At 44.8% G+C, this 17,483-nt stretch overlaps 3 protein-coding genes across 4 annotated transcripts; 1 reads left to right on the forward strand and 2 right to left on the reverse strand.

Annotated features, from left to right (window-relative positions):
- The first annotated feature begins 2,445 nt into the window (after nt 1-2,445).
- LOC139345358 (polycomb complex protein BMI-1-A-like) lies at nt 2,446-10,485 on the forward strand. Its single transcript, XM_070983910.1, has 9 exons — nt 2,446-2,572; nt 3,217-3,344; nt 3,805-3,901; nt 3,982-4,037; nt 4,147-4,276; nt 4,583-4,622; nt 4,759-4,857; nt 7,075-7,155; nt 9,249-10,485. Exons 2-9 carry the CDS (start codon nt 3,227-3,229, stop codon nt 9,627-9,629), a joined length of 1,002 nt encoding a protein of 333 aa, XP_070840011.1. The 5' UTR covers nt 2,446-2,572; nt 3,217-3,226; the 3' UTR covers nt 9,630-10,485.
- A 142-nt stretch (nt 10,486-10,627) lies between these two features.
- Nucleotides 10,628-14,924, reverse strand: LOC139345374 (CDGSH iron-sulfur domain-containing protein 3, mitochondrial-like). The gene is made up of 3 exons (XM_070983913.1): nt 14,593-14,924; nt 13,520-13,636; nt 10,628-13,441 (listed from the first exon to the last, which is right to left on the reverse strand). The coding sequence occupies exons 1-3, from the start codon at nt 14,677-14,679 to the stop codon at nt 13,256-13,258; spliced, it is 390 nt and encodes a 129-aa protein (XP_070840014.1). The 5' UTR covers nt 14,680-14,924; the 3' UTR covers nt 10,628-13,255.
- A 195-nt stretch (nt 14,925-15,119) lies between these two features.
- Nucleotides 15,120-17,362, reverse strand: LOC139346523 (CDGSH iron-sulfur domain-containing protein 3, mitochondrial-like). 2 transcript variants are annotated; one of them, XR_011603276.1, is made up of 4 exons: nt 17,058-17,362; nt 16,763-16,843; nt 16,470-16,586; nt 15,120-15,813 (listed from the first exon to the last, which is right to left on the reverse strand). XR_011603276.1 is itself a non-coding variant. In XM_070985611.1 (3 exons), the coding sequence occupies exons 1-3, from the start codon at nt 17,148-17,150 to the stop codon at nt 15,625-15,627; spliced, it is 399 nt and encodes a 132-aa protein (XP_070841712.1). In that variant the 5' UTR covers nt 17,151-17,351; the 3' UTR covers nt 15,121-15,624. The 2 variants fall into 2 exon arrangements, 1 of the variants encoding a protein (XP_070841712.1); XM_070985611.1 differs by lacking the exon at nt 16,763-16,843 and having other exon boundaries at nt 15,121-15,813; nt 17,058-17,351.
- Nucleotides 17,363-17,483: the final 121 nt, after the last annotated feature.

Raw genomic sequence — 17,483 nt, forward strand, 5'->3', positions numbered from 1 at the left:
ACTAGTTGGATTTTTCTTATTTTATTTATTCACTTAACTTTATTTTCTCTAAGATATTTATTCAACATGAAGGAGTCAATACTGTTCGAAAGCTTTGTACCCACCACCAGGAACACATCTCTACACAGCAAATATTGTCTTTAAATATGTGGACTCTAAAAACCCTTAAATATGTCGGTAAATAACACCAAGTATTGTTTTTTTATTCTTATTTTTATAAATAGGTTTTTTAGGTTCCTAAAATTTCCAGATAAATGGAAGGGCCGGTCCTGGTTGTAACAGCTGTTGCGCCTAAATTTGTGACCTGTCAGATTCTGTATCAACTATAAAAAAAGACTCATGGGTTGACCCAAGGTTAACAGGCGAGGTGGGAGTTTTAAAGACAACTGTGCACGACACAGTTTCATAATCCAATAAATCAGAAATAAATGTGTGACATTATTCTAATTTCAATCAAACGTGTCCTCATTCAGGTTACAGATCCAAACTGAGAATGTTTCAGGGAGATCTAGGACCCACATGTGTCGTCATTCCCCACGGCAGCCACCACAGGCACCACATTACTCCAATTTCAAATGCTTATATGTGATGATGTTATGGCAAGCTAAAACTCAACCAGGTGATGTCACTCAGGTTCTTAGAAAGGACAGCATTGTTAGTTACAAACTTTAAATGAGAGTATAACTGGAGGAAATGATGAAATTCAGTGAAAATACCAACTTTAAAGGTGCCTCTCCACCGATTTTATACATAAAGCTCATTTTCCTCATTATGGTTAGGTCTGCTGCTGAATAATGTCTTCTGTGTCCAGTCTGACAAAATAGCCCTGATGATGTCATCAGGGTTATCCTGCATAACAAGCTGGACATGGAGTTTGACAGACAAGAGTGTTTACTGAGTGTCATGAACAGATGCTATTTAATTGCATTAATGGAAATGTAAGATCCAGTGTTTCTGGAGCCAAACCCATTTTAAGAAATAAATATTAAAATATTGTGCCCATTGCTGCTTTAAATTTGACCATTTCTTTTTTAAAATTCTGTCTCTTGTGAGTCCTCCCGGCTTTATTGAATTAACAAATCACTGGAATAACCCTTTAAAAACATTAATAAATGTTACTATACTACAGCATGCACAAGCTGTAATAATGTAGTTAGTTGTAATAGTTTTTTGTTTTTGTTTTTGTTTTGTTTTTTTCAGGAGACTTCATGTTCAAGATTGCACCATCCAAGATCAAATTGGAGTGGATGTTTCTTTCTCATTAATTAAAATATTTTTTCTTAATATTTCCTAACTAAGAAATTCAGAGAAATTCAAAATTACCTTTACCCCCCTGTGCACTGTATCTCCACTCACTCAAAGCTTTATTCATGCACAGCATGTTTACATACAGCGCTCACAGACAGGGGAGTCAGTAAAGGCTGCACCATCAGTGTTCATGTCTGTGAGCTGTCCTCGGGCTCTCACAGGGCTCAGGGCTGAGTTCTGATGAGCTCTGCCTGGTACCTAAAGGACCTGTGACTCTTCATCGGTTTACAGTCCACTTACACTTTTGAGTGACTGTCAGTGTTTTCATTTACTCGTTTTTTGTCCCTCTGCCCTGCTCTTCTGTCTTTTTGTCCTGTCCTGTTTCCAATTTACTGTCGTCAAATTAATTTTTGCTCTCCTGTCTGTAAATTTGTGCTGTATTTATTGCTTGCAGGGTTACCTGGAAAAGGAGCTTTCTAATCTCAGATTTCTATTATTTAAAACTAATTGAATACATGAGACAAATAAAAAATGTTTAACTTGTAATTCACTCGATGACTTCAGACTTTAGACTGTTTCTTTATTGATCACAATTTGGGAAATTATTTGACATTATTGATAGTAATAACAATATTTCTGCATTTCATTTAGGCCTAGTCCACTGAGGATACTGTATCTGATCAGACATTTGTAATATTTTCCACAGGTCCAAACGCTTCATGTCCATGTAGATACTTTTATCCTGCTATGTTTCATCCGTTTCCTTTGACTTGTTGCGTCATCTATTATTCCTTATATCACTTCATACATCCTAATCTAAATATAACATATTGACTTTACTGTTTTTACAAAATAAAATGACAACGGAACAAGTCTTGCAAGTTTTCAAATGAACTCCCACGCAGTGTGTGGGCCACCCCTCGGCCCGGGCCCCGGGACATGAGGCCTGCAGGGCCTGTGACTGTGGGTGATGCAGACCAAACGATCCCCATCAGTCAGCCGAGCAGAGGGCGTGTCGGATCCCTCCGCTCTGCAACTTCACCTGCGAAATGAATGAATAAACAGGTGAGATCCTTTAAAGCAGCCAGTGAGGCGTCGGGCCGTGCAGCAGGAAGCAGACTGAGCGAAGCGGTCAGGCCTGCAGAGGATACCCTGCATGCCCCGAGACCGAGGCGACAAAATAATATCACGTGATCCAAAATGGGCAGTCCTCTGACGGTGCTGAAAAAAGCCATTTTCTGGCGCTGCTGCAAATTCTGTCCAAGTCCAAATAATTTACCTGGATCCTCGTTGGGAGGAGAGGGAAACTTTTATGTCTAATCAGGTAGGACCGAAGCATCGGCGATCGCTCTTTCTCGGGCTCATCGCCGCGCTGTTAGCTGAGGCGCACACAAAGTGCACGGTGTCACATTTTGAGTCTCTCTTGTTCGCCTCCTGATACAGCCCTGTCAGTGAATTTAAGATGGCTGCTTTGTGTACCAGTGTGATTTTGTATGGCTCTGCACCCCCCCTCAGTGTTGGTGTTTTCTCGGGATGTGTTCGGTCGTGCTGGCCGCTCGTCCGCCGGAGCTCCGGGCGAAAGCTAACGCTCTTTGTTGCTCCGCTGGTCGAGCAGCGGAGCTGATGCACAAGATGAGGCCACACAGGGGCGATTCAATAGTCGGCTGCTGTGTACCAGCACTCAGGCTGCATTTAGCTGCACGGCTCCAGCTCTCCACACGTTCTGTATCGCTACAGCGTGTCATCCCAGGTGCTCCTGCGGGCCATCGGCTCTCTTTGTTGTGGTTTCACAAGCTGCTGTCCCAAGGACGAGCTGCAGACATTGTGTGCGGGAGCACTGTGGCAGCCACTCACTGACCATACGAGAAAGAACCAAGAGCCTCAGCAAGCGTCAGTGCATGTTCAGATCAGCTCCTGCGCTCCACCGTGTAACCAGAAGCTCTCCTGTTCTTGTTGTTTCCTCTGCAGATCTGTCCAGATGGATAAAATGCAGCCCAACCGGATTAAAATCACAGATCTGAATCCACACCTCACATGTCCACTGTGCGCTGGGTACTTAATTGATGCAACAACCATCGTAGAGTGCCTGCACTCCTGTAAGTTCCTCACAGGGAAGCGTTGGCTGACATGCATGCACAGAGTCTCCGCTCACCGCACTGTGACTGGAGCACAGAGCTTCCACTTGTAGGCATATTAAAGCAGAGCTCCCGCTCGTGTGTTTGTAAGGATGAGCATGATGTTGAGTGACCCCACCTTAATGTTCCTTTTTCAAAGCAGGCCTGGAGGAAGTTGACTTCAGGGAGCGTCTGTAATAATCATGTAATGCGGTGCTAATGAAGCAGGATTTCCATGTTTGTTGACTGTGCATGAGGCGTTAATGCGGCTCTGTGTGGAGGCTGATGATGTGTCTGATGGACTGTTGTGAGACTTCAGTCAGAATGCAACAAAGCACTGTGTGTTACTGCGCTGCACTGAATTACGAGTGTTGCATGAACTACACGTTAACACTGTCGGTGGTCGGTTCAGCATGTGTCTGTGTCCTTTCTCTCTGTGCAGTTTGTAAAACCTGCATTGTTGCCTTCCTGGAGACAAATAAGTTCTGCCCTCGCTGTGACGTCCAGGTTCACAAGACATGTCCACAGCTCAGCATCAGGTCAGTGATGGTGCTTTAAACGCTCCTGACTGCAGTGAGCATCATGTTATCAACGTAAACGTGTTCTTTTTCTCTTCCAGAGCCGACAAAACTCTTCAAGACATTGTTTATAAGCTTGTTCCGGGGTTATTCAAAGGTAAGGCCGCGATTCACGAGGCTGTGGAGCAACAGACTAATCAACCTTTGTCTCAGTTTCCCATTTTATGATGAATTTCCTCACAAATGGACCCTTTTTTTTTTTTCAGATGAGATGAAGAGGAGGCGGGACTTCTACGCCGAGAATCGCGTGCTGGAACCAGGAGAAGTGGTGGAGACGTTTAACATAGCAGAGGACGAAATCATCAGTCTGTCCATACAGTTCTATGAGAGGAACAAGTGAGTCACTCATTTCTCATTTTTCCAGAAAAAACCAGCAGGGAGAATTGTTCATGTTGGGCCGGTTAGTGGAAAGTCGCTGCTGAGACAGGTGTGAAAGCCATGAAACGCAACGATCCCATCACACAGAAGGCGAGCAATAGAGGAGAGTTAGATATGCAAGTGAGGCGCGTGTTCAACAGAAATAAGACAGAGAACGAGAGCAGTGTGCCACTCGACATGGCTCCTCTCACACCTGCAGCATGTCCCTCTGAGCCTGGAGAGAATTGTTAACTCTTATGAAACACCTTCTCTTTGTGTCTGCAGAAATAATGAGAGGCAGTGCTCAGAGATGGAAGGAGACAAGGTAAAGCCTGATTTCTGAGAAACGGCGAAGTTGAGTGAAGCAGGAGCTGAATCCTGCACTTTTGGTGCTTAATGTGGTGTTGTGGTCTTCACCCTGGCGTTATGGACCCCCTCTCTGCTCCTTTCTTTGTTCTCAGGCCAACGGTAAACGCTTCCTGCAGTGCCCAGCAGCCATGTCCGTCATGCACTTAGCAAAGTTCCTCAGAAGCAAGATGGATATTCCCAACAACTATCGGGTAATTAGACACTCTTGCCGTATTGATTGTGTAGCATACTTCAGGGTGTAGACACAATAATATGAATCCTTTGTGTAAAAGGACTTTTAAGTGTGCAGTAACATAATCACAGCGGTGGGTGGGTCGTGTTGGGTTGCATGCAGTTGGTGCAACACGATAACCAAAAGAGCTCCAAAGAGTCCAAATCATGTGTTCCCAAACTGACCGAAAAACTGCAAACTCATCAAAGCTGCTCTGCTCCTTTCTGTCAACACTGGATCAGATGACTGTGCTCGTGCTCAGGAGCCCACAGAGAGTTCTCACCCAACTCAGAGCGTTTTAGCATCTTTCGGCGCGTTGGGTTTGGTTTTATAGCCTGTAACTTCACTGCTCTGCTTCACTTTTAAAACTGCTGTCAGCAGCCTGTTTTCAGCTGCGGCAGGCAGCTCTTTGTAGTGGAAAAAAAAGCTTTGATAAAACCAGCGTCTGTTACCTGCCCAGCATCCAACAGAAGACAAACTTAGCCACGGCGTGCTGAGCGTAGGGGAGCGTTCAGCAGCGAAAGAGCAGTTGGTGGAGAGAAAAACACTCAAACGACTCCAAACGAATGCTAATGTAGCGCTATTGAATGTGTAAACAGACAGCTGTTGGCTGACATGCTGGTCAGAAAGATTTATATAAGTGGAGGTGAACAGTTTCAGAAGAAGAGATTTTGATGGGTCACAGCAGGAAAAGAACAGGTTTTGCTAACCTCATCAAAGATGGCCTGTTCCATTAAGCATCCCACTGAGGCAGCATTCAGAGCAGCAGGTCAGTCTGATTACTTTATTCACTCCACCTGTGCTTTTCTTGCCATTACCTCTCAAAGTGTGTGCTATGAAAAAGATCAATAACATGAGCCACCTAACCGGAGCTGACATGAGCCTTTCAGACGCTGACGTTCAGTGCCTCAGCGGCTGTTTTACAGAGCTCAGAGTGATGAGGAGATCCTCCATTTAGTTCACCCAGCTGTAGTGTTGCAGCTTGTCAGAAGTGGTCTGCGACAGAGTGCACTGTGGCATGGATGCTAGCCCGACTGTCCACTCTCCAACATCGTTCAACAACTTTCTCATTTGTCAAATTCTACATTCAGGCCATGTGTGCTGTAACTCAGGAGTGTTAAGTAGCAGCACTGCTAGCTAGTGGCTTGTTAGCAGGTGAAGCAAAGCCTGCATAGCTCCACTTGTGACACTTGTAGGTGTAGTTTCACCAAGCGGGGGATCTTCCAGCTGGCTGAAAACAGCATGATGTGAGTGCGGCATCAGACACAGACGTACTGTCAGAATGCGTGCAAAGGCCACATACGTCATCACAGTGACATCACTGGAACACGAGCAGCAGCTATACTGTGTCTGTAGCAGGACCCCGTCCTTACCAGCCAGTCAGCGATGAGCAGGACCGCACAGCGCTATCACTTTCATCTCACCCTGTCTTGGTTTCGTTCGTTGCAACATGTGATTAATTATAAACTACAGCGACTGGAAAATTCAGATGGGTCAACAACATTGTGACGCTGCATTAGCTCCCAGTGGGATGGAGGCTAATATTAGAAACAGCAACTGTGTTTACAGGTGGGAAACTGGTTATTATACGACATGAACACAGCATTGGATGCACGCACCATGGCAATAGTAGCAATCATTTAAAGATGGTGTTTGATGTGTGCCTGTTGACTTCCCAGCAGGACTGACTCCAGTTTGTCTGTCGTCTCCTTCTCTTTACAACGCTCCCTGATCAGACCCTCTCAAGAGTTTATGTTTTTGAATGCAGACAAAATAAGTGCCATCTGTGTTGAAATGACGAGGTACTCGCACCGCAGCAGTGCCAGTTATGTCACGATAGATACAGAAAGGCTTTCAAAAGCAATTGAGGTCAGCGAAACCGGAGCTTGCCTGGAAGCAGGACGGGACTTCAGGAGCAGGTCTGCCAATATTGGGTCAATATTCAAGGAAAGCTGAAACATTAAGACGTTTCTATGGAGAGGCTTCTGTTCTTTTACTTCAGCGTCAGGACAAAAATACTGGTATCAGCCTTGTAAAAATCCATACCGGTAGGTCACTGCAGTGCATCACCTGAAGCTTTAGGACACGTTGCAGCAGGACAGATCTGAACTTTTAAGGACAGAAACATAAAGCTTGTAAAGCTGAGAGCGAGCAGATGGTCATGTTGCATGAACTGGTTTTTCCCTGTGCGTTACAGGTGGAGGTGTTGTACGGAGACGAGCCCTTAAAGGACTACTACACACTAATGGATATCGCCTACTTCTACGAGTGGAGACGAGTGAGTGACGCTTTTCATCCTTTTTACTGAGCACCTGAAGTATTCACCAGACCTGGACTGTAATTTTCACTGTTTGATGCGCATTTGTGTGTCTTGTAGCTAACATGGTGTTATTCTTTGTGTTCCACTCAGTAGATCAGTGTTCAGGTTGGCTTCAATGGAAAAAGTAACAGTGCTTTAACTCAGTGTTGCTCAGTTCCGGTCCTCAGGCTCCACTGCCCTGCATGTTTTAGCCTACGTTTACATGTAGCAGGGTATTTTGGAAAACGCATATTTTGGTCCCTCCGTTTTCAAAAGTAACATCATGCACACAACATGGTTTTCAAAAATGTTATCGTTTACATGAACCCGGATAAATACGCCATCGAGTGCATCATAACTATGCCAAACCTATGGGCGCGAGTGTAAACATAGGTCGCTCACATGACGATGTGATGAAGTATTCAGTCGCATGTTGTGACGTTTCAAACCTAAAACGCAGTTTAACCCTGTTTACATGCCGACAAATAGCCGGCGTTTTCAGAAATCTCTACTTTGGCCGGAGTTTTTAAAAATGATCATTTTCCGTGAAAAAAAGCTCCGTTTGCGTGTAAACGAGAGGCCAAACCGCATGAAAACATATGAATTTTCCCTAAGTGTAAACGTAGCCTTAGAGGTTTCCTGCTCCAACACACCTGATTCAAATGAGTGGCTCGTTATCGGGCCACTGCAGCTGATCATTTGAATCAGGTGTGGTGGAGGAGGAAACATCTAAAACATGCAGGGCAGTGAGGCCCGAGGACCGGCACTGAGAAACACTGCTTTAAATCATGTCAGATCTGCGATGCAGCTACATGGTGGCTGTAAGTTAGGTAGCTTTAAGGGGGACCTGGTGTTTGTGGTGTCATGGAGGTGGTCCATGTTGTGCAGGTTATGCTGTTGTTTGCAGAGTATCATGGAGGTCAAGTAGAACCACTTTGACCTCCCTGATTCTCCCTCTTTGCAGTGTTTCCTGGCCCGTCACAAATCACTGCTGACAGCTTTCCGGTGCATGCTGTATGTTTTTAGATGGATGACATGACAAACAGCCAGTGAGAGCTGTTCATTTATTCCTGCAAACATGGGGATAAATGGGTGCTTGGCGTTGAAGTTGTTAGCAAAACATTTCCAGCTATAAAGCATTAAAGTGCATTGAAGTTAGCAACTTTTTTTTCATGCAAGAAGTGGCTAAAGTCCCACGATCCCCGGTTTTCACCATGTCAGTGTTTGATTGTCGTTCGTCTCATGAGGCTGATTTTCTCACAGCGTTAGCTTGTGTGTCCAGCAACATGCATACAGCAACACGCACAAAGCAGACTCACGGTCTCCCACATGAACGGTGCCATGATGGTGTAAGCGAAACCCAGTGGCTGCCAGGAAGCGTGGGAGATGTTTTCAGAGGGAGCTGCTCTGAAACACAACTTGTGTCATCGGGAGGAAAGAGGGGGAAACAAACGCGGTCTGTCATCATGCAGACATCCCTGAAAACATATTTACATGATCCCACAGTCGTTTTCAGTTTGTTTCTTTTTTCATTTCTGTTGTTTTTCTTCTAGCTGTATGTTTGTAATTCGTGATGCTGCTGTGATGTGGTGTGATCTTCCAACAAAAATCAGTAGCTTCGTTTTATTGAGTATGTTGGTCTAGAGCTACGTCGGAATATCCTGGTGGACAGGGTGGGCTGATGAAATGGGACAAACTACAAGTGCTGTGAAATGATCAGTTCCTGGTAAAACAAGTGTGATATTTGGACTAAGGTATGTCAAAAGACAAGGCTGCTGGTGTTCTATGTAGCTATTCTATATCATGTTCATGGTGATGGAGGAAGAGGTCATCCAGTGTCATCGTGTGTCTCACTGATGTGTGAGTAGTTTTCGGACAACAGTGGAGCTCTGTGGCACAGCAGAGTAAGATACAGTGTATGAGGCGTTGGCTGCACAGACGACACTTGTTAATGGGATCTATTCAGTGGTGCTTCTGGTCTGTTCACGGGATTTGTTGACAAAAGCATTTTTCACCAGTCACCAGTCTGAGCTCCTATCCACAGTTCTAATTATGTGTGTGCCTCCGTGCAGACTGGACCCATCCCCCTGCAGTATCTGGTCAAACCCACCCGGAAGCGCAGGAGGCCGTCCCAGTCCGCCGCCCAGGGCCACTCTGACGGCGTCAACACCAGCCCGACGTCAGAGAGCGACTCACAGAGCGACAAAGTCCACAGTCCCGCCGCAGCCCAGCCGCCCCGAGCCTCCTCGCAGTCCAGCACCGCATCCCACGACCTCTCTCCCGCCATCCAAAGCTCCAACGGTACCACTGTGCCCAGTAACGCTCAGCGACACGCTCTCCCCTCCAAACAGGGCGCCAATGCCCGGAAGGTGACTGTCAACGGCACGAGCTCTGCGGCCGGCAAGGAGGAGGCGAGGGCAGCCGACAAAAGCGGTTTGCCTCCGACAACCTAACGCGTGTGCGGGGCAGCGGGGAGGACAGTGTCTGAATTGCTCCCTTCTTTCTTCCCACAGAGCGAAAAGATGAGCTCGAGCCTTCTTCCTTCTGGACAAACGGGAGGCAGATTACTGATATCATTTTTCAGCAGGAAAGACTGAAAAGTGCAGCCAAATAGACACTTGTATGTATGTGCGTGTGTGTGTGTTTATGTGTGTTAGACTAGAACAGTGCACACATACAAACTGTACAGTATGTATCAAATGTGAGCATGTGTGCATACATATGTATAAACTTATCTTTTATACAAGATATTGTAATCGTTTTGTATTGTATATGCAGTGGGTCTGTTTCATTACCATAGTTCCATCAGCATTCATTTGGCTCCATGAAGCTTGAGACAAAATGCTGAAAGGCGTCGCAGTGCGCATCACTGCAGGAGCTGGATGTAAAGAAAAAAGAAGCTAGTCCTTGCCTTTGATCCATCATGTTAATAACTGCTGTATAAGTGTCCAGTATAAGCAACCGCTCATCAGGTAACACAGGTACATTACATATAACTGTTGATGCACTTTGTTAAGGTCAAGTCACACAATCCAAACCGACAAGTATTTTCCAACAGGAGGAGCATTTATATTTACAGAATTCCAAGCACTACCACGTTTGCGAGCCGATGTTTTGTCAGCAGAGCGTGTTCTTTCTCTCATGGCAGTCGAAGAACTCAAAAGGGATTTGAATATTGGGCCATGTATGTTGTAGTTCCATCGATTTCAACATTCCTTTTGTTTCTTTTCAGCAAACAATGATACTTTTTTATCAGCCATATGTGCATGTTTTAGGTCAATAAAATGTTTACTTACTAGGTTTTTCTGACCTGAGTGTCCTGTTTATGATTCCCTGAACGTTGCTGCGGTGCACATGGCCAAAGCAGAGGGTGAAACCCAGGAAGTGCTGCTCGACAGTTCACTCATTTATGTTGTGTGTGCTTAATAAACCAGACAGGAAGCAGGCGCTTCTGCTGGAGATTAAAACTCCACTTTAATCAGTTCAATAATTAAGGGTACATTATGTTATGTCCACAGCTCTTTATTTTCCGTTTGACGGAGTGACCTTCAAAGTGTTAACATCACTCCATCACGTTCGCATAATTATCTCAAACAAATGAGGGTTAAATGTGTTCTTCCTGTCAGATTTTCTATTTATACAGTCAGTCTGTCAAACCACAAAAGTCAGAGCTTACTTGTAATAAACTGAAACCAAACAAGTTATTAAGGACACTAGACTACATGTCACGGGTCCCTCATGACCCCGGTCGGAGTTCTCTGTGCATACACACAAGATTTGAGGGAAGTCTGGAAGAGGAAATTGAATTTTGCGTAGCGGCGGGTTCTCTTGTTGTTGAGCTGCTCTCTCTCCTTAAGACATGTGCTCTGATCTCGCTTTACTATGACCTTATCCTCTGGTGTGCCTCTCCTGCAGGGTGGTTTGGAAAAGGTGCTTGATGTGACATGGATGGTGGGAAGAGGCACTGATCAGGGTCAACTCTACATCCTCGTGTGTCTGTCTAAGTTTAGGTCAGGTTTAGTTCCTGCATAGGGTTCATTTTCACAGAAGCTCGGCTTCACTGGAAACAGTGTACTGACAGATGTGGATGTCAGCAGAGGATCATACTGCTGTTTTTTTCTTGTCCAAAATCAGCTGAATTCTGAACTTGTTTCTTTCACACGTTAGGTGACGGCCCTTTGAGGGCCATCTTTTGGGAAGCCCTTATACCTGCCAGTCTCAGTCAGAATGATTCGGATGTGGTTGCTTCTGCCTCACTCATCGCCTGTACATGTATTCTTTCAGTTAAAAGCCCAGGTCCACCTTCTACATGCTGCCTGAATGATTCATGTCTTTTCTGAGGAGGATCATCTGCCATTTTCGACATAAGACAGCAGCTCATTATCTCATCTGTAAATACTCTAATACCTCTCTGCACACCAACTCATTCTGAATGCATCCATGCTTTGCAGTGAGCACCTTGAGCATCCTTCTCATTGGACTTCTCTCTTTTATTTCATTTTATTTGCTTTGTGCGTGTGTTTTATTTAGTTTCCCTGTATGTGTGTTTTCTCCTCTTACTGAGAGTTTCGGGTGGGTTGGGTGAAGGTGTTGCTTTATTTCTGTTTTAACAGACCAAAAAAGGGGGAAAAAAAACAATTTTGGATGACAGATTTGTACTTTGTATTTGACATTTGTATAATAGCAGTTTCCAATAAAAAATATATGGAACAGAACTGTGTCACATAAATGTTTTTTCCTTTGTTAATTGCGCTGCAACCCAACTCCCAGGTTGGCAACCACTGATATGCAAGATGTGGTGTGATCAGTGATGAGACTTCCTGTTTTGGTGAGTTGTGTACAGACAAACAGGTGACACTTCCTGAGCTTCGCTTCCTCTATCAGGACAAATGTGAAACAGTGAGAAACCAGCTGGGGAACAAACACTATGTCTTCCATTTGAGGGCACTGTTACCATCTCTGGGGACAGATTCATGGTAGCAGCCTGTCAGAATCTGAACACCCCTGCTCTGATATCCTCAGCGGGCCTCCCTCAGTGTACATGTCCAGCAAAATGTCAGCAGCTTGTGTACAAAGCCACCTGGTGGATGATACGTGCAGTTGGAGCATCTTCTATCTGTCCTATCTAGAAGTTCATTAGGGCCAGGGCCAGCCTGGCTGAATCACAAAGTTTGTTACCAAAATGTTTTCTCCAAAATCCCTAAAGCACTTCTACATTCAGGACATCACAGTCTCAATGATACAAGGAAAGTTTGTGTATAATATTCCAGGGCTTTACCAGTCAGCACTATTCTTTCAACAGATAGATCAGTTTGATGAGCGTGTTCGGTTTTATTTCATTGTTTCATAGTGTCATTGTACACACTGAAGTCAACCTAACTGGCAGCTCAGTGTACATGCTGTTTATTTCTTCATTTAAATAATCAAAAAGCATATAAATACATCTCCCATAAGTTGAAAGGTAAGAATGTGCCATTGTATATACTGTGTGGAGAAGATGCTCACTCTGTGACCCTGACGGCTCCTCAGTGGAGTGACTTAGTAGGAGAATCACACCTTCTCTCTGACTCTATGGAATGAAATCATACATCGTTTCATGAACACACTTCACAGTGTCAAACATATATGCAGACAGACAGCTTTCTCCTGTAAAATCATTCTCTAGATGTTCAAAATCTTGGCCATAATACAATTCCATCCTGACTTTAACATCTTTCTCTATGGACTTTCAGTACTGCGAATGTATTTGTAACACTGCCCACAATGGCTTCATAGAGCTGGAGGTATTTTCACGACCCCAAGATAAACAGTATGGTAAATATGGTAAATTCTCCACCACTTACACACACCTCAGGAGGTATTTCAGCATTGCAACAATGCAACGTCCCTCCCAGATAAAAGAGAGAAAACAAACACTTTCTTCTGTCAAGCACAGAGAAATACTGACGAGACTCGAACACCATGGACGCCACGGACCATCAGTTTAAGTGTTCTGCTTTCACTGAGTGCGCTGATTTACAAAGATGTGGATGCAACAGGAACATCAACGCTCAGTTCAAAGAGCTCTCTGCCTTCCTCTTCAAGAGCCGGTTTGTTCATGTAGAGGAGCAGACACAATGAAGTCCTGCTTGTGCGTGCCATCACAGTAAGGTGGGTTGTTTGTGTACTTGCAACCACACAACCAAACTGTGGCATCTTTCTCTGGGACAAAGCGCAGCGGGGACAGGCCTTGGGCTTTGGTTTTGTGGGCTCCATCGCAGAAAGGCTGAAAGATGAACATGTGATCAGGCAATACACCGGATGTGTCGAGGAGTGACACAAGATGATGTCAAAGGTGGTTTACCTGTTTCTTGCTGTGTCCACAGGTGCACCATGAGTAACGCTTTCCACCAACCAGCTCCACTTTGAAAGGCTTCTTGGAGGGGATGACAGGTTCTGGAGGAAGTGTGGAAAGCTGGACCTGAGGACAGAGTATGTAAGAGTCCTCAGTATTTTGTGTTTTTTTAAAGATACCTAGCAATACTGTAAGTTACAAATACTCCACTGAAGCTAATAGTTCTGCATTGTAAAGGCAGTAAAAGCAATGAAATCTAAAATATACTTCAATATCGAGCCATGAGTCAGAATCAGAGTTTAGCATTTGATATCAGTGTCTAAAGCACCTGCACACCCACAGCACACCTTGAGAGGAGATTTCACCTTTGCCTGATGAAGTTCAACCTCTTAAAACAGCGTGCAGGCAGCGCTGTCAGTTATGTTACGCCAGTTTAGGAGGAGAACTTTGACATTAGGAACCAACCTGAGCTGAACTCTTATCAAGCAGAGGTGAAAACACCTGTGTGGATGGACAGCACCCATACTAGTGCAGAGATTTCGTTTCTTTTGACCTCTTCTCACAGTGAGATTGGTTGAATAGTTGTAGGAGTTGAAAGGTGGAGGCTAACTGCACCCAGATGTATCTACACTAACATGAGATGTCAGTCCAGCCTAGACAGAGCAGAGCAGAGGCCATGATTAAATCGTGTTGATGTTATACAGCAGGTGGCACTGCCATTTATAGTTTCTTCATACACATACTTTGGGCCACTGTTAGGTTGTTACCGTGAGTGTCGTGTTTAATGTGGAAATAAACTAACGTCCCCCGTCAGACACTTTGAATGAAACAATGTACAGCGTTTCTTTCACAAATGTGCTGTGGTGCGTCATAACTCAAGCCTTGAAACATTGCGTCAGCTAACGAGGCCAAAACTGAAGTCTACACAACACTGTCCAAAGAATACTTCGTAGAGAAAATAAGACAATACAAAAAGATATTTTAACAACCCAGCTATTTCAGACATGTTGTTACTAATTAGGGAGTCAGCCTAACCTAAGACGTTTACAAAAGTCAGGGGCTATTATAAGGACTGAATTTACCTTGGAGGCTGCCATGGCTGTTATCCAAGGTTGTCTGAAGGTGAAACTGATCCATTTGTGATCTAATTTTGTCGCTAACGCGTTCATGTTTGCACTGACAGCGAAGCTTCAACGCGACCTTAGCTAGCAGCTGCCCCAGCCGCGCGCAGGTGAAACAACCGTGAACGTGCTCCGCGAGCGACAACGTCCAAGTGACGTCACGACTATGGAGGATATGAAAGGTGAGCTGAGCAAAGGAAGAAATATCAAACACACACCGAACTAGCGCACTGCTTCACAACCCAACAGCTGACCGAGGAGTCCGGACAGTTCACTTCCTGTAGTCACGTGTTAGAAGCTGAACCAATTAGGAGGCGGATATCGGCTAGCAGCAAATTGAACTGAACTGATTTTGTGTGACGTCCAGTGTCCAAACAGTAAATTCATAACTGTGGGATCACTCAGCACGAGGCTTGGAGACCAGGCTGGAGCTTCTGCTGAGGACACAGAGGTCATGTCATGCTAAGGAGGTCCAGTACACAAGGTTTGATACCAATAGTTTTGAGGTGTATTGTGCAGAAATGTGACAAATCCAGACATCATTACAATACAAATGGATAGATACAGCAATTACACACATTTCAGAGAAAACTCAGGCACATGTGAATAACTCACAAAAAATAAAATCGCTCTGCCTCGGCACAAGCTGCTTTGATGCGTGTCACTTAGTATACTTATGTATGTCTTTAACACAACACAATTTGTATATGGACAATGGTTGCAAAAACATATTAGCTTAAAAAAAACATGCAATTGACCGTATACAGTCAAAATATCAGTCTGACAAGTATGAAGAGGATGAAATGATGCAGGACATCACATCTTCCCAACAAAAGCAGACGGAACAGAATGTATTTTGTTTCAATAATAAGATGTAATAAGTTTTATGAATCTGCAGATCACTGATAAGGCACGACAAAGATACATTTTCTGTTTCATTTCTATTACAGTTAATGCTCCTCGACCTCCCAGTGCAAACATCTTGGATGCTGTTCATTTAAATATGCCTTTCACTGATTTCACTAAATCCCGGAAGATGACCTTCAAGTGTGAGCCGTCACAGTACGGCGCGTTTTTGGTTTCCTTGCAGGCACACAGCATGACCGTCCTGTTTTTGTCAGGGGTGAAGCGTAGAGGAGAGATGCTCGGAGCTTTCGTCTTGTGAGCTCCATCACAGAAAGGCTGAGAGAGAGAGAGAGAAAGGTGCGATGACACAAAATCATCTTCAGTTCACATCAACTTTCTTTTTTTTTTTTTATACCTGATGCCAGATTCACTATTTAAATTCAGTTCTTTCCATCACTTTGTGTATTATTCCGACATGATTTCATGTCCTCATGCAGACAACAACTAATGTTTTATTTGAACTGGGTTGGACTGTATAAAAACTGATCTTATTTATTACTGTTAAACACGCTATTCAGAAGAAACAACCGGGGACAATACTCAGAATAGGTGTGTCAGTTACAGGGTCCTACTTACTGCACACTGACTCACTATCGCTGCATACTGAGAAACGCAAATAGACCGGAGCCATTGTGAACGTGGCTGTTCACAGACCTGTGCCTTTCCTGCCACGACAGATCAAAAGTCTGGCATGAAAAATGCCATTAACAAAGGAGTTGCGTGTCAGGACTGATCCTGAAATCCATTCTGTTTTCTCCTGCTGACAAAGTTCAAAGTTTCCCAGTGACGCTTTAATATTTCTTATTTTCTGGAAAGGCAGCTTTCCCACTGGTGGGGATGCAACCTCCAGGCTGTGACTCTGAATGACTGTCATCCTGCCTTGAGCCCAGGCGCCACTTGAAGTGGAACCCCAACGCACTGTACATACTCACCTGTTTCTTACTGTGTCCACAGGCGCACCAGGCGTAGCGTTTCTCAGCAGACAGCTTCACTCTGTAGGGCAGCCGGGCTGCAGGGACTCTCTCAGTGGACTGCAGGCAGCGCTGAACCTGCACACAGAACACACGACCACATGACACGCAGCACCAGGCGATGGCTGCAGGAACACACTGCGAGCAGACACATGGTTTGAATAGCAGAATACAGTTAATGGAGAGTCAAAAAAGAAAGATACAAAATAACACGTGATACAAAAATGCACTTTATAACACCACCTGATAGATACCTAATAGTTACTTTCTGACAGATAGTCTTGTTTGCAGATCACTGGTAGCCTTAAATCAAGTGGCCCGTTGTCAGGTATCACCTGCAGGCAGATTAGCAAAGCACATCAATAGCAAAGGTCAGCGACATAGGGTGTGTCAGCTTTGTGTTTGCATACACAATAAAAGAATATACCGCTGCACGGTAGGCTTAGTCATGACTCAGCACTCTGAAATACTCCACTCGCGTCGGTAAAAGTAACAGAAAAATGACCTATGAACACAACAAAAACACTTTTCGACGTGTTGAAGGCTCACCACTGAAGAGGAAAGAGGCACAGCTAGCTGGGGTCGTCTGAAAGTCTGCCAGCATCCTCTCCACACCGCGGACACGCAGCTGTGATTGCTCATGACGTCGTCGAATCTCCGGTGGACGCGGTCGTGATTTGGTGGCTTGTCGGGCTGGACAGGGAGGCCTCAGGTGTTCAGGTGTACAGCTGTCGAGGACGGACTCCAGAGAAAGTTTCAACATGCCCTCTGTCGCACACGATACAGGTGATTGGTTGATGAGTGTAAACAGCTCGCGCGCTGAGGCCACAGCGCTCCTCCTCTTCCTCCGCGGTGAGTCGGCCCTAATTTTAAAGGTGGGACTATAAACCCGCGGAGCACGAAGAGCGAGGCAACAAAGGACTTCAGACAGAGCACGTTTTAGTTTGTATTAGGCAGTATTCCACTTATTAACTA

The sequence above is a fragment of the Chaetodon trifascialis genome, chromosome 2 (genome assembly GCF_039877785.1).
Source record: "Chaetodon trifascialis isolate fChaTrf1 chromosome 2, fChaTrf1.hap1, whole genome shotgun sequence".
NCBI lineage: Eukaryota > Metazoa > Chordata > Actinopteri > Chaetodontiformes > Chaetodontidae > Chaetodon > Chaetodon trifascialis.

Bases quoted from the DNA above. Each gene is read 5' to 3' on its own strand.
- LOC139346523 (XM_070985611.1), bottom strand. From the start codon at position 17,150: ATGAGCAATCACAGCTGCGTGTCCGCGGTGTGGAGAGGATGCTGGCAG. The intron at 16,587-17,057 runs GTGAGCCTTCAA...TTCTGTGTGCAG, and splicing joins TGCCTCTTTCCTCTTCAGTG to GTTCAGCGCTGCCTGCAGTC. The intron at 15,814-16,469 runs GTGAGTATGTAC...TCTCTCTCTCAG, and splicing joins GTGGACACAGTAAGAAACAG to CCTTTCTGTGATGGAGCTCA.
- LOC139345374 (XM_070983913.1), bottom strand. From the start codon at position 14,679: ATGAACGCGTTAGCGACAAAATTAGATCACAAATGGATCAGTTTCACC. The intron at 13,637-14,592 runs GTAAATTCAGTC...CTCTGTCCTCAG, and splicing joins CAGCCATGGCAGCCTCCAAG to GTCCAGCTTTCCACACTTCC. The intron at 13,442-13,519 runs GTAAACCACCTT...TTCATCTTTCAG, and splicing joins GTGGACACAGCAAGAAACAG to CCTTTCTGCGATGGAGCCCA.
- LOC139345358 (XM_070983910.1), top strand. From the start codon at position 3,227: ATGGATAAAATGCAGCCCAACCGGATTAAAATCACAGATCTGAATCCA. The intron at 4,623-4,758 runs GTAAAGCCTGAT...CTTTGTTCTCAG, and splicing joins CAGAGATGGAAGGAGACAAG to GCCAACGGTAAACGCTTCCT. The intron at 7,156-9,248 runs GTGAGTGACGCT...GCCTCCGTGCAG, and splicing joins ACTTCTACGAGTGGAGACGA to ACTGGACCCATCCCCCTGCA.